Here is a 13,880-nt window from a genome sequence, read left to right on the forward strand (position 1 = left end):
GGTATGAAGGGTTACAATTATTAGGTAGGGGGCTGTGTGTGTGAAGGCAGGTCAGAATTTATGCTTAGTCCTGGCTTATACTTGTTCTCTGGGGGGACTTCTAGCACCATTTTTTTTCTTCCCTGGACTTGGTTTCTTCATTTGTTAAATAAGAGTTGGACTAATTAATTTATAATTTTCCTTTGGTTCTAGAAGTCTCTATAGTAAAAAATAACCATAAGGCTAAAAATCAAGATGTGGGGGTATGGATGTAAGGGCCCAGAAGTGGAACTCTTGTGTCATGGATTTGGGGATGTTTTCAGGGGGAGAAAGTGGAAAGCTCTGGCCAAACAGCAGTTTTTCTATAAGGGTCTACAGGCTAGAGCATAATACCTCCTCCATTGTTAACCCGACCTCTGTCTTTGGTTTGGCCTTCCTCCTTCATTCTCCTTCATTCACTGTGAACAAACATTGGGATGGGCAGCTTCAATGGCAATTGGGAGTGAGAACTGCTAAAGCTATCCTTAGCAGTATTGGGACTGCTGGGTGCTGTTTGCCTGGTGTTGAGCACAGCTGCAGGAGGTGGTGAGGAAGTAGGTTGACTATGGTCAGTTTCACAGGCTGGTATATAAAGTGCTTCAAAACCCTGCAAACATTAGCTCCGATTTCACTTGAGCAGCCCACGCAACTTCTGTTAAGTGTGCGCTCTCACCGTGCTGGCCCTGTCTCTGAAGCAAAGACCTCACCCGCCAAGGTCTCAAGGACTGTAGCATTCTTGAAGGGTTATTATTTTGAAGGGCTCTTACATTTTTCTTTGTTTGCTTTGGTTTTGATTTTTGTTTGTTTGTTTTGCTTTGCTTTTGGAAGTACTTCCATCCATTCTCAGACAGTATCTACAGAGCTGTATCTACAGCGTTTATGATGGATCTGTGTGTTTGTGTGATTTGCACTAGGGGTAAAATGTAGGCATGGTTACCTCACTTCAGTGGCTTCATAGAAAGATCTGAAACGTATGGAGGACTCTGTTCACCCTCAGATGTTTCTAGGTGAGTCAAGGTTGATGGAGTAGTGATAATAGGAATGACTATTAGGCTCATCAGAATGAACTCTTGGCCTCTGGAAAGCTGATACCTCCAGTTCCTTCATGTCCCTGGACCAGCTGAAGCCATAAAAGTCTACCAGTATTTAGTCAAGCCGTGGTGGTGCATGCCTGTAATCCCAGTACATCTATCCCCTGCCCTGGTAACACCCCCCCCCCCAAAAAAAATAAAACAAAATAAAATTTAAGATAAGAAAGAAAAAAAAGGAAGAAGGGAAAAATCTCATCATAGAAGCTGCAGTGTGACAGTGAGTCATGCAGTAAACCCCCTTTCTCATACATCTTTACATGTGGGCGTTCATTGAAAAGTCATTGGTTTGGTTCAATGCTGCTGGTCTCTGCTACACTATTGACACTGGGCCCTCACTGGGACTCTTCCTGGACATCCCGTTGCTGCTCTGTGTCCTGCAGATCCTGTGGCCCTGAGTCCACAGGACTGCATCTACCACTTGTGCTCCAGCAGATAGTCAAAGGGGCTTGTAAAAGCAGGGTACTATGCTCTGTTTTGTGAGTGTGTAAAGGCTGCTACAGGAGGATTAGGGATAGACCAACGTCACACGGATGGTGCAACAGTAAAAGTCCAGAGAGAATGGTCTTTTGGTTTAAGGGTCAGAAGCCTTCTCAGCCTGTGAGGTGTGACTAGGGAAAGCTTTGGTTTAGGCTCAGACTGGGAAGATCCAGTTCCGAAGTGGAGAATCAAGCCAACTTCTCCAGTCTCCTTAGGTTCGGAAAGAAGTGGCTCTGGTCTCACTCCTCCCTTCCCTGCTGAGCCCCAGTGACTAACCCAAGGCATCTAGAGGGAGTTGCTGTCCTTTGGCTTCCACTGGGTGTCTCCTTCTGGCACCCAAAAGTCAAACCATTGGTTCTCCAAGCATCCTGTCCTATAGATCCCAGGGAGATTCAGTTTCCTTAGGTTGGGAGGTGGGGAGATTCAGGAGCCAGACACCTGCCTCAGTCTTTCTCGGACTCTACCCTGAGTTCATTTCTCCTTCCTTGCCCTGGCCTGCCAACTTAGTCATTCCAAAGTGAGGAAATCACTCCCCAGTGACTCTTGTGAGGATTTTTGTGCTGATCTCTGGAAAGACAGTTTCAGCAGAGCATTCCTTCTGTCAGTTCACTAGGAGGCAGCATGACTTAATCTTTTTTCTTTTTCTTTCTTTTTTTGAGAGAGCCTCATGTAGCCCAGGCTGGCCTCAGACTCAATGAGTTTAAGCTTTTGATTCTCTTGTATCCACTTCCCAAGTGCTGGGATTATAGGCCACATTCAGTTCATGCAGCTCTGGGGATTGGAGCCTGGGCTTTGTATGTGTAGGGCCAGCACTCTACCATTTGATCTACATTCCCAGCTCAGGATTTAACGTTGTCCTGAGCTTCTCTTAGAAACATTGGTCTTTCCAAATGAATGAGCAAGCTAGATGTGGTAGCGCATGCTCACAGTACCATCACTCAGAGTAAAGCAGAAAGACTTGTGATTTGAGGCCAGGCTGGGTTATATAGAACCAAACCAGCAGGAACTATATAGCAGGACCTTGACTTCAAACAAACAAACAAACAAGCATCTGGACCTACTGATGCATGCCTGTGATTTTAGTACTTGGGAGATGGAGGAGACAAAAGGATTAGGAGTTTAATCCTTGGCTACATAATGAGTTTGAAGCCAGGCCAGGCTATGGAGCTTATTTAAAACAACAAACAAACCAACCAACCAACAACCAGCCCACTAACCAGTCAAACAAAACAAAAACGAACAGACATTATCTACACCAATGAACCCCCCTGGCATCTAGCACAAGTACCTATGTATCTACCAATGGTCATGGGATTTATAACAGTTTCTCTCTATAACTCCCAAACAAAGTATTCATAGGCATTAGAGGAGAGGTGAGGGGGACAATAAAGTTGTTCTGTCAATTCTCTGTACTCTATAGTTAAAAACAAATATGTTGAAGACGGTTACTCTTTTCAAAAGGAGAAGTGGTGGGCAATGAAGTCCCTGTTCCAAAGCAAACATAGCTTCTGTCGTTGGCTGAGTGGGGGAGGGGGTGAGGTTGATTTGGCACAAGGATGATTTAGAGACAGCAGGGACCAGGTTCTAGAAGCAGATACTGTCAATTATTTCTGTGACCTCAAGGCAGGTGCTTTTAGAGTTTTGCTTAGTGAAATTAGAGTGGTTGGTCACTGAAATGGTTCTCTGTGATTGCTGCCTTTGCTGTTGTGTTCTGTTCCCTTGATGAATCATTTGGGGGCTAGTGTCCAGCCAGGGACAAGCTGTACTGGTGGGATTAGCCTTGACTTTAGAGACTTGGCCATGAAGTCAAAGGAAACCTCCACTGCCTCTTCTATGGGACCCTGTCTCCCTTGTCTGGAGGAAAGGCTAAAGGTCAAAGAATGGCTAGAGAGTGTTCCTGGTCCTGGGAGGATGCAGACAGCCCTTGCTCTGGCAGACACTTCTCTGTTGAAACCCTATATAGAATCAGCCATCAGCCACATTGTTTGATGAAGACTGCCTGAGAAGCAGAAGAGGGAACTCTGGATGGTTCATTGCAGAATAAGGAACAATAAATGAACAAGTGAAATAGAAAAACAAAGGAAGACAGCAGAAGAGGCTGCTGGGACATGTCTGTGCAGCCCAGAAGTGTTCAGAGACAAAGCCTGGAAGCAAGGGTCAGCCTGTTGCCCAGAAAATGGAGGGTCTTTGAAAGAGCGAGAATAGCAGCAGTGTCATGGGTCTTATGTTTGTCTAGTCACTTTGGAGACACAGCCCATGAGAAGCTGACATGTGAGCCAAGGGCAACTGGTGCAACCTGGAACTTCTGTGTACCTCAAGGCCGGTGCACTTCTGATAAGGTGTAGAACCAGGAAAGACTTTCCTCTGGCATCTTTATTACTATTGATGGTTCATTTGCATAAGTGTGTATGAGAGGTGATCCAAAGGTTTTGCACTTATGTGACTTTGACTGTCATAGTTGCAGATCAAATGGATGAGAAAGCATGTAGGAGAATAATTTCAGGCTATCCTTACTAAAGATTGCTAAGGAACCAGCATTCACTTTTAATTCCAGCACTTGGAAGGCAGAGGCAGGTAGACCTCTGAGTTCGAAGTCCGTGGATTTTACATTGAGGTGAGCTCAAAACAGATTAATAAACAAAAAAATCTTTTGGGTTCTAAGATCTCCACTTTCAACTTTGGGAAGGAACTCCTTGGTACTTGGTGCTGAGGAAGACTTAGTGTTGAGGGTCTCAGGCCTTGGTGTTATCTAGAATTATCTTATAAAGTAACAACATACTGGCCCAGCCCTAGAGCCTGAATCTAGTGCTTGCAGAGCTTTGTAGGTATGGCCACACCATTCCCAGGCAGAACTCTGTAGAAATGGCTTGTGGAACCAATGCTTTCCATTTTCTGTGTCTGCTCCCTCATTTCAAGAGAGATTGCTAGCCCTTGCCTTTTCTGCCTAAGAGGGTTGTGAGGAGGATCAAAGAATAAGGACTCCAGAATGTCTCAGAGCCCTGAGGGCAAGGCAGGATCAGCAAAGTAGGGGGCAGGGTGGGGGGTGGGGTGGGGGGGGAGCCATACGAGACCAGAAAGGAAGGGAGCTGTGGTTGACGGTCTTCTTCCATTCTAACCCTCTAGATAGTGGGGCAGATAGATTCGGGGGTGTAAGGAATATGAAGGAGGCCCTAGCTCTAGGCTATTTCATCTTCCCTTTCCTCTTAGCTACTTCCTGGAACACAAACAGGTAAAGCACCCAGGTACAGTGAGAACACTAGGCCACAGACAAGGGCTCTGTCCCAGCCTGACCCTGTCCTCTGGCCAGCCTTTAAGTCCATCCCTGGCCAGAGCTTCCTCCTCTCCAGTTGCACTCATAGGCCCTTGGAAACTCATCAATCTCTGAGTCCACAGAAGTGCTATGGGACAAGGAAGGAGTAGAGGGACAAAGCCAGAGTGTTTGACTATGGGGAGAAAGAACAGAGCAGTGGAGTTACTGCTGGGGTGTGGGGTCAAGAGAGCAACAAAAAGCCTAGATTCCCCAAGAGGGCTCATGGCAGAGTGGGTGCCAGGAGAGGTAGTGCTGCCATGTGCCAGGCTGTGCCTGAGTGTGAGTGAGGCTGGACTCAGCCTGTCAGGTGCTTAGGGTTCCATGGGCCTCTGGGGATGTGCTGGGGGCCTGCTATTCGTGTGCCTTGACGTCAGTGCCCAGGGCTGGCCAGTGCTGAGGTGGCTGTGTTGGCAGCAGTTCATACAGTAGGATACTTCATGTCCTGATACAGAACTGTACTCATTTCACCAGAACTCAGCCCACTAGGAGCCTCTGTGTGCTCTCAACCTTCCTTCTCTGGACACCAACAGGGGCTCTGGCAAGAATCCAGGAGGGAGGCAAAGAAGGACACTGGCCTTGGATCTCAGGGAACTGAGCATCAGCTGTGCCTCCCACAACAGATTTGGGTCCAATGCTTCCTGAGGGTGAGCTCTGGGAGCCCCAGTGGGACAGCTGGTTTCACTGAAAGACTCTCTGCCAGAGCAGTTAGTTTTAGCCTGAGAAGGAAGGCCATGGGGCATCAATCTTTTTCATTCCAAACTGCTTAGCAGATAATCAGGGGACTTTGGCTTTAAGATGTAAAAACCAAAGATGGGAGATATTAATGTATATACACACATGGTCCAGTAAACTGGAAGGGGAAACACAGCAGTGTGAAGGTCGGGTATCCCTTCAACATCTAGTTCCTCACGCTCTTTTGGATGATGCCAGCTTCTTACTCCCACTGGAGTCAAAGGTTTTTTTTTTTTTGTTTTTTGTTTTTGTTTTTGTTTTTTTTTTTGTTTTGTTTTGTTTTTGAGACAGGGTTTCTCTGTGTAGCCTTGGCTGTCCTGGAACTTGCTCTGTAGACCAGGCTGGTTTCAAACTCACAGAGATCCACCTGCTTCTGCCTCCCCAGTGCTGGAATTAAAGGCCACCACTGCCTAACAGAAGTACTTCTGAGAATATCAGAAACATAACAAGAAGCTAGACCTAGAGTCTATTTAGCTCAGTAATCATCACTACTACCATCATCATCACCATCTTTGTCATTATAGGGCAACAGGAGCCTGCGGAAAGGGTTAGATACATCAGAGAAGAAAGCTGATAACCACTGCTCTTCCGAGGGAAGATGCCAGCTTTTGGAGGCCTAACCCAAATTGGGAGCTCCAGTGGGGACTCTCCCAGTGTGGAGGGGCTGGGAGCAGAAGTCTTGAGATCAAAGCTACTTGTCTTTGAAGCTGCAGTGGTTTGTGACTTTGTGTGTGGGATTACTGAAGATGTGTTTTTGTTGTTGGTAGGGCTGCATCCTGGATAATTTAAATCTGTACTACTAAGGAAGGGGAGGAAATAAAGTATCAAGAACAAGGTGATTCCATGTGTTGAAAACCACAGGAAAGGAGAGGAAGTGGTGGAGACCATAGGAATGTGTAAATTAGTCACCCGGGGCATTGAGTTAAGTAAGGGCACTGATCCGTGTGTTCTGGCTGGCTCCTGAGACATGTCTCCAGAAGGCTCTGAGGTGATGCTGAGGAAGAACCTGGTCTCTGGACCACACTTTGACAGTGATGACCCTGCTCAAAGCCTGGCAATGTCCTTTCCAGGTCAGAAACCAAAGGTTCTCAGCCTGTTACCAGACATGTGACACAGGTAGGGCCCTGCATTTCGGTCTTCTTACCTGTAAAGAGATTTAAGTAGCCTGGCAGTGGTGGCGCATGCCTTTAATCCCAGTACTCAGGAGGCAGAGGCAGGCAGATCTTTGAGTTCAAGGTCATCTTGGTCTACAGAGTGAATCCCAGGACAGCCAGGGTTACACAGAGAGGTCCTGCCTTGAAAAACAAAACAAAAAACAGTCAGAGATAGAGAGATAAATAATATTTGCTTTCCAGAAGCAAGTAAGTCTAAGTAAATCAAGTGAGATGGAGATATTTTCCATTGCCAGGCATAATAAATAATTAAATGAATGTATCTCATGTATTTTACATCTTACTGCTCAGAGGGCTGCCAGTCTCCTTAGGTTAAAATACATTCCTGCCACAGATTCTTCTCAGGGACTGGGGGATAGAAATGAAGGGGAAGGAATTGGGGCAAGTAATATTTAGCTTCCCATCCTGCTGAGACCAAGGAACCAGGAATTCTTACTGGTTCTCTCATGTGAATGTAGAACTTCTAGAACTTTCTAGAACTTTCTGCAGGGCAGGCAAGGGTCTTGAGTGCTGGAAACACACAATTAAGATCTGTCCTGCTCCCCAGGAGCCAGGAGCATGACCCTGGAAAGAGGGTACATGTAGCCAGGGGCTGGGGCCCCCATCAACTATTCCTGTGTCTCCTGACTACATCATGGACTAGGAGTTGGCAGTTTGGTGTTCTAGTCAACTCATAGACACATGGGTGGCCACGCATCTGTGGCAAACCAAAGACCATCACTAATTTGGGTCTAAAATCTGCCAGGCAGAATAAGCAAGCTTACAAATAGCTGTGCATACTAGTGTGCTTGGGGTGAAGTTTTATACATTTGTATACAGGACTCCTCTATAATAAGTGCCCCAGAGCTTCCCACCCTTTAGGAGCTGACACAGGTCGACTAACTGTAATGGCTGGAGACAGAAAGGCTTTTTACTTCAATGAAGGAGGAGATGCAAGCACCAGGCTTTCCTTAAGAGGAGCTGTCTTCCATCCCTTCCCGTGGTCTTGTAGTTTTTCTTGCAGGCTCCTCTTAAACAGATTCCAGTTTGGGAGGGAAGGTCAGATGAGATAGGTCTAAGCTTTGCTTCTACCCCATTTTCCAAAAATACCCAGCTTGACCCTTGGTGGCATTCTCTGGCACAGACTGGGCCCACGTTTGTTCTGTTATTCCCTGTGCCCTCTGTTCTGGGGGTACAGCTGCAGGACCTTAGAAGGGGAACCCCTCAGAAGGGGTTGGCTGAGGCCATTGGGAAGCCCAGGTCCTGCCCATTTTGGATGGCTCCTTCTCAGGCCCTCTGTTCCCTCTAATCTGAGGTAGGGAGGCCAGTGAATGCCTGCCCTTAAGGGGACAGGGTTAGATGTGTGACTTAATAAAGCCAAGAGCCACAAGTAATCCCCTAAGTACTTTGCCTTGTAACCTAAGATTATCTGGCCTGCAAACACCTGTTTTCACTCCTTTGCTGATAGCAGTATAAAAAGCACACTGGTTAATAACTCTAGGAACTGACATGGAGGGGAATGCACTAGCATTTGTCCTATCTTGGAATAGCTCCTCAGGAGCCAGGTGGCACGTGCCACACCCGTTGCAAGGTTGAGGAAGGACTGGAAGGGCTCACCCAAATTTCTATCCATATATAGTCATCAGGACCCAGAGAAGAATTGAAGGTCAGGACCAGACTTTGGGGGCTCTTGAGTTACTACAGCTGCTAACTCCCTGAGTAGACAGAAAGTCAACCCTTTAACTCCATAATTTGTAGACCCCCACAGGCTTGGAGGGAGGCAGGTGGTCCAGAGTTGGGAGGCGTAACATTGGACACCAGGCGCTCTCTGCAGTGGGAGTTAGACTGATAATAGACTCTTGAGAAGCAGGGCAAGTGCCAACCCTGTGAACTGACCAATCATGTTCTAATCATTTAGAACTGCAAGTCTCTGCTTCGGGTGGCACAGAAGATGTTGGCAATTTGTTGGAGAATCATTTCTCTGCTGGAGATGCAAGTCTAGAGGAGAAAGAAAGGGCGCTTTATGCAGATGCGGCCCCTGGAGACAAGAACCTGCTCCTTCACTACCCAGACGGCAGGGAGGCTGAGAGCTTGGAGCAGACCCCAGCAGGGGTCCCTTCCACTGCCAACGGCCAGGGCTCCGAATCGGAAGCTAGCCTGTCCAATACCTCAGCTGCAGAGTCTGCTCCATCTGGGGATGCTGAAGGGCCTGGGGAGGAAGAGAAGGGCCCAGCAGTAGCAGACACCCTTCCTCCAGGAGGGGTGGAGGGGCCAGAAGAAGGGAGGCCAGAGTTCAGTTCTGGAGAGGAACCGGGACAGGATGAGGCTGCCAGTGTGGGGGCAGAAGTACAAGAGGGAAGTAGTGAGGTCCCTGAGGAATCCCAGGGAATCTTAGGAGATAGCCCCATGAAAGAAGCAGCAGCAGGGACAACAGAGTCTACAGCCACCCAAGTCTCTCCTAGCATAGAGGGTGAAGAGGTCTATACAGTGGAGGCAAACGGTGAGGGCAACATAGGGTATGGTCACCAATCCACAGAGCTAGATGGAGTTCAGGATGCCACACATACTGGAGATAAATCAGAGGCTGCCATGGCTGCCAGAGCCAGAGAAGGGGCAGAGGACCAGCCCCAGGACCATGCCCTGCAGTCAGAAGATGAATCCACTGACCTGGATGCAGTCTCCGACAGCATGTCTTCTCGAGTAGAGGCAGAAGAAGCTGCAGAAGGAGCTGCAGAAGGAGCAGTTGACCAGGGTCAAGTCCATTCCTCTCAAAAAGAAGTTGAGGCTAGCCCAGGGCCTAGTCACCAGCCTACAGAGGTAGTTACAGCCCTGGATGCCACATCTGCTGGAGAAGAATCAAAGGCTGAGGTGGATACAGAAGCTGGGGGGGAGGTTGAGGACCAAGGCGAGCCTAGACCTAGCCAGGAGGCTGGCTTCGCTATAGAGGCCAATGAAAAGTCTGGGGACATCCAGAGTTCCAAGGACAGGGAAACAAAGAACTACCTTCCTGAGGGCCAGGTATCAGGGATGCCTGAGGAGGGCCCGACTGAAGCCTCCTCTGAGGAAGAGGGTGGTGAAGAAGGTGGAAGTGAAGAGGGAGGAGCTCCATCTAAAGAAGAGTCTGAAGAAGACAGTGGTGATGGAGCTAGCTCAGAAGAAGAAGGAGACGTCACCGTGGAGGCTGGAGAGCCCCAGAAAGCAGCAGGAACCACAGAACACAAGGAGCAAGGCACCCAGCTTGGTGTAGAAGATTTGGACACAGGGTCTGAGAGTGGCAAGACCCAGGAAACAGAGGCGGAGGCATCCAAAGAGAGACAACAGGGGAGAGGGAATCCTGTAATTGCTCATCAGGGTAGGAACTCATTCCTTTAGGCAATCTCAGAACCTTGGGTGGATATATTCTTTATGGAAATCTTGTGTATTATGGGACAAACATGGAGGGTGGGATAACTCCTGGTTAGTTCTGGCTTTGTTAGGTAGGGCCCTGTCTCTTGGATCAGCTCACAGAGTCCACTTAGGCAGTTCCTTAGCCACTTAACCTTCAGTGTGGATGGATCTAGCAGGAATCTTCAGAGGGACCTGACCATTTCTGAGTTAGGACCAAGAAGGCTCCTTTTGGGGCTAGATGTGGATCAGCCTGAAGGATAGGGGACTGATGGCAGGTTTGTGGTCCTGAGATTGGCTGGTGGAAGCAGGTACAGGGCATTCATTGGTAGGGCAGGTTAGGAACCACAGGTCACTCACTCTTCTTCCAACTAAGTCTGCTCTTGAAGACTTCCCACATGAGGTGTGAGCATCAGGAATCAAGGAGTCAGGATCATGGTATGAGAGCTGAGGATGACTGCTGCCAAATGCCCCTCTAGAGTAGGACAGCCCTCAAGGGACAGGGAAAAAGGAGGAGAGGGTGACATGGTCAGTATTTTGAGACAGGAGTTTATGTACTCCAGGCTAGGTATGAATTCACTGTGTAATAGTCAAGGTGGCTTTGCACTCCTGGTCTTCCTGCCTCAGCCTCCAGAATGCTGTGAAATTATAGGCATGTACCACATGCCTGGCTTCTTGTAGAGCTTAATGTTCATACTCTCTTTAGGTACTTATGCTTTAAGAGGCAGTGCTGCAAGCAGTAAGCCCTCCTCTTTCTCTATCTGTCCTAATCTGGATCTGGGAGCGGGGACTGCCTGAAATGCTGCATAAGCCATGCAGATACTGGCCTCCCTCTGTCCCACAAGCCTAAGATACACTCCTAATCTAAGATCCCTGAATAGGCAGCTTTGCTAGAAATGACCTTAGAGGCCAGGGAGCACAAACAATGTTCTTCCTAGGACTCATCAGGTATGAGCTTCTCTTGTTTGCTTGGTCAGTGGCACAGCTGACCTGTATGCTACTGCCAGCACATACATGTACACTCACACACCTGCAGCGCTTCCTTCCACTCATTTTCATTAGTGTTATCCTGGTAAAATGGTGGCCATGTGTGTAAGTAGAGTTTCTCAGTGGCCATGTGTGTACGTAGAGTCTCTCAGTGGCCATGTGTGTAAGTAGAGTCTCTCAATGGCTCTCTTTGAGTAAAATGTAAGCCCCTGTGGTGGTCTTTCAGGATGTCTAGTCAGGTCCTGGAGCACCCAAGCAACTCCTTGATGGCAGCATATATAGCCCATTATGGAAAATTCCTTTCTTTTCTTTACTAACTCTGGCTTGGCAGCAGATGTCAGGGACATCTAAGGCCCTCAAAGCTGCTATAGTCTCCTTGCTGCTCAAAATTACCACGTTTTAAAGACAGTTCATCAGCTTGTTCCCATTAGGCTGTAGGATGACTCCCTAAGGGCAGGAGCTGGGCCTGTGTAAGTGTCACTGTAGTGCCAGCATGACATCTGGCACCTGGCATGTGATAGGTGTTCGATACATTTGTTTTATTTTTTGAAACAAGGTCTTGCTATACAGCCTGGGCTGGCTTGGAATTTGAGAGACACTTGTCTTGGCCTCTTGACTGCTAGGATTATAGGTGTGTGCTACCATATTCTATGCTCAGCACAGTTAAAAAAATAAATACAGTAAATGGGGTGGGATGATAGTTTCATCGGTGTCCTAGTTTGTTTTCCGTTGAGATAAAACACTGGCCAAAAATAACTTGGTGGAGAAAGGAATTTATTTGGTTTACAGGTTATTGTTCATCTACTTGAGGGAAACTGGGGCAGGAACTAAAGCAGGGACCATGGAGGAATACTGCTTACTGACTTGCTCCCTCAGGTTTGCTCAGTTATCTTTTTTATGTAGCTTAGGCCCACCTGCCTAGGAATGACACCACCCACAAAGGCAATCAGAACAATTCTTCAAATGAGGCTCCCTACTCAGGTGACACTAATGTGTGACAAGTTGACATTAAAACCAACCATCATGTACTCGGGAGGCAGAGGCAGGCGGATCTCTGTGAGTTCGAGGCCAGCCTGGTCTCCAGAGCGAGTGCCAGGATAGGCTCCAAAGCTACACAGAGAAACCCTGTCTTGAAAAAACAAAAACAAAACAAAACAAAAAAACAACCATCACAGTCAGTGAAATGCTCACCGAACAACTGTGAGGACCTGAGTTTGATCTACAGTTCCCAAAAGCCAAGTATGGTGTTGTGCACTTGTAATTCCAGCCCTGGGGCTTACTGGCCAGTCAAGCCTAATTGGTGAGCCCTAGACACCAATGACAGACCTCATTAAAAATAAAAGATGGATAAACAAATAAGCAAGGTGGATGTATCTGGAGGAATGACATCAGAGATTTAATTCTGGCCTCCACATGTTCCTACACACATGTACTCATGCACACTCCTGTACACTTGCACGTACATGAATACACACACATAGATCATGGGTCTTAAAAGTTGCATTTGCATTTCAAATTCATTCAACTTGGCAGTTTTGTTCTGCATCTCTCCGAGGCCCAGCCCTGCTCCATCTCTGTGAGGCTTAGAGCTCTACTGGCTTAGATCTGCTCTGACCCTACGTTGTCTGCTTCTCTTTCCAGAAGAGACTGAGGATGTGAGTGAAGAGGCTCCCATGAGGGACCGCTCCCATATTGAGAAAACCCTGATGCTGAATGAGGACAAGCCAGCTGACGATTACACAGGTACCTGGGAAAGGGAGATGGGCTGGGATCCAGGGCACCAGAACTCTGCAGTTCTGAGGCCAAAAGGGACCACAAAGAAGAGAGCCCTGGGGAAGGGGGCTATGTGAGGTAATGCCGAGAACAAGGCCAAAGCTGGGGGAGGGGGAGATAATCAGAACAGAGGTTGAATTCCAGAGCCATCACCTATAGGATGCACCCCACTACCCCACCACCATCCTTGGGGAGGGGGATGGTTAATAAGAATCCATCCTCCAAAAAAAAAAAAAAAAAAAAAAGTCGGTCGTTGGTGGCACACACCTTTAATCCCAGCACTCAGGAGGCAGAGGCAGGCGGATCTCTGTGAGTTCGAGGCCAGCCTGGTCTCCAGAGCGAGTGCCAGGATAGGCTCCAAAGCTACACAGAGAAACCCTGTCTCGAAACCTCACCCCCTCCCCCCCAAAAAATCCATCCTATCTGCTTTGGTTTTTATTTTACAAAGCTTTCATGTCTTATGCTTTATTTTGCCCCCATAATGAATCAAGGATTTCAGAGGGGGCTTGTTATCCTTTCTTAATTGATTAACTAGCTAAGATTATTAGCACAGCGATTTGCTCTTGGCACCCAGCCAGAGAATGGCAGTGCAAGGACTAGAACCTTACTAGCCTGGTTCTTGTTTGCCATATTGTTCTTTTGTGCTATACACCCCCTGAAGCTTTCACTTGCACCCTGGGTTTCTGCTCCTTCAGAACATGGGGCATGTCTGAATCCTCCCAGGGACATTATCATACAGGCCTGCTAGGCACTGGCCTGCTTATGCTCTAGATTTCAGCATCACAGACATGAGATTTTCATCTCCAAGGATAGAACTTTCAGCCAAGCTGAAAGCAACCTAGGTTTTCTGGAGACAGTGTCTCATGTAGCTCAGGTTGGCCTCAAACTCCCCACGTAGCAGATGGTAACCTTCAACTCCTTATCTTCCTGCTACCACCCCTTAGTAGAGATTATCGG

The 13,880-nt window shown here is 47.7% G+C and overlaps 2 protein-coding genes across 2 annotated transcripts in view; both read left to right on the top strand.

The window, feature by feature from the left end:
* Srl (sarcalumenin) overlaps positions 1-13,880 on the top strand; it is a 63,490-nt gene that overhangs the window by 36,780 nt on the left and 12,830 nt on the right. The window contains exon 2 of the mRNA XM_035448071.1: positions 12,792-12,893. Coding sequence (XP_035303962.1) covers positions 12,824-12,893 — 70 coding nt within the window. The 5' untranslated portion in view covers positions 12,792-12,823. The remainder of the gene's footprint in view (positions 1-12,791; positions 12,894-13,880) is intronic.
* On the top strand, positions 6,596-10,151 carry LOC118239190 (sarcalumenin-like). The gene is made up of 2 exons (XM_035448084.1): positions 6,596-6,698; positions 8,698-10,151. Exons 1-2 carry the CDS (start codon positions 6,596-6,598, stop codon positions 10,149-10,151), a joined length of 1,557 nt encoding a protein of 518 aa, XP_035303975.1.

The sequence above is a fragment of the Cricetulus griseus genome, chromosome 7 (genome assembly GCF_003668045.3).
Source record: "Cricetulus griseus strain 17A/GY chromosome 7, alternate assembly CriGri-PICRH-1.0, whole genome shotgun sequence".
NCBI classification, from domain to species: domain Eukaryota; kingdom Metazoa; phylum Chordata; class Mammalia; order Rodentia; family Cricetidae; genus Cricetulus; species Cricetulus griseus.

Coding starts and splice junctions, on each gene's coding strand:
- LOC118239190 (XM_035448084.1), top strand. CDS start 6,596: ATGTCTCCAGAAGGCTCTGAGGTGATGCTGAGGAAGAACCTGGTCTCT. Junction 6,699..8,697: donor CCTGGCAATGTCCTTTCCAG/GTCAGAAACCAA, acceptor CTAATCATTTAG/AACTGCAAGTCTCTGCTTCG.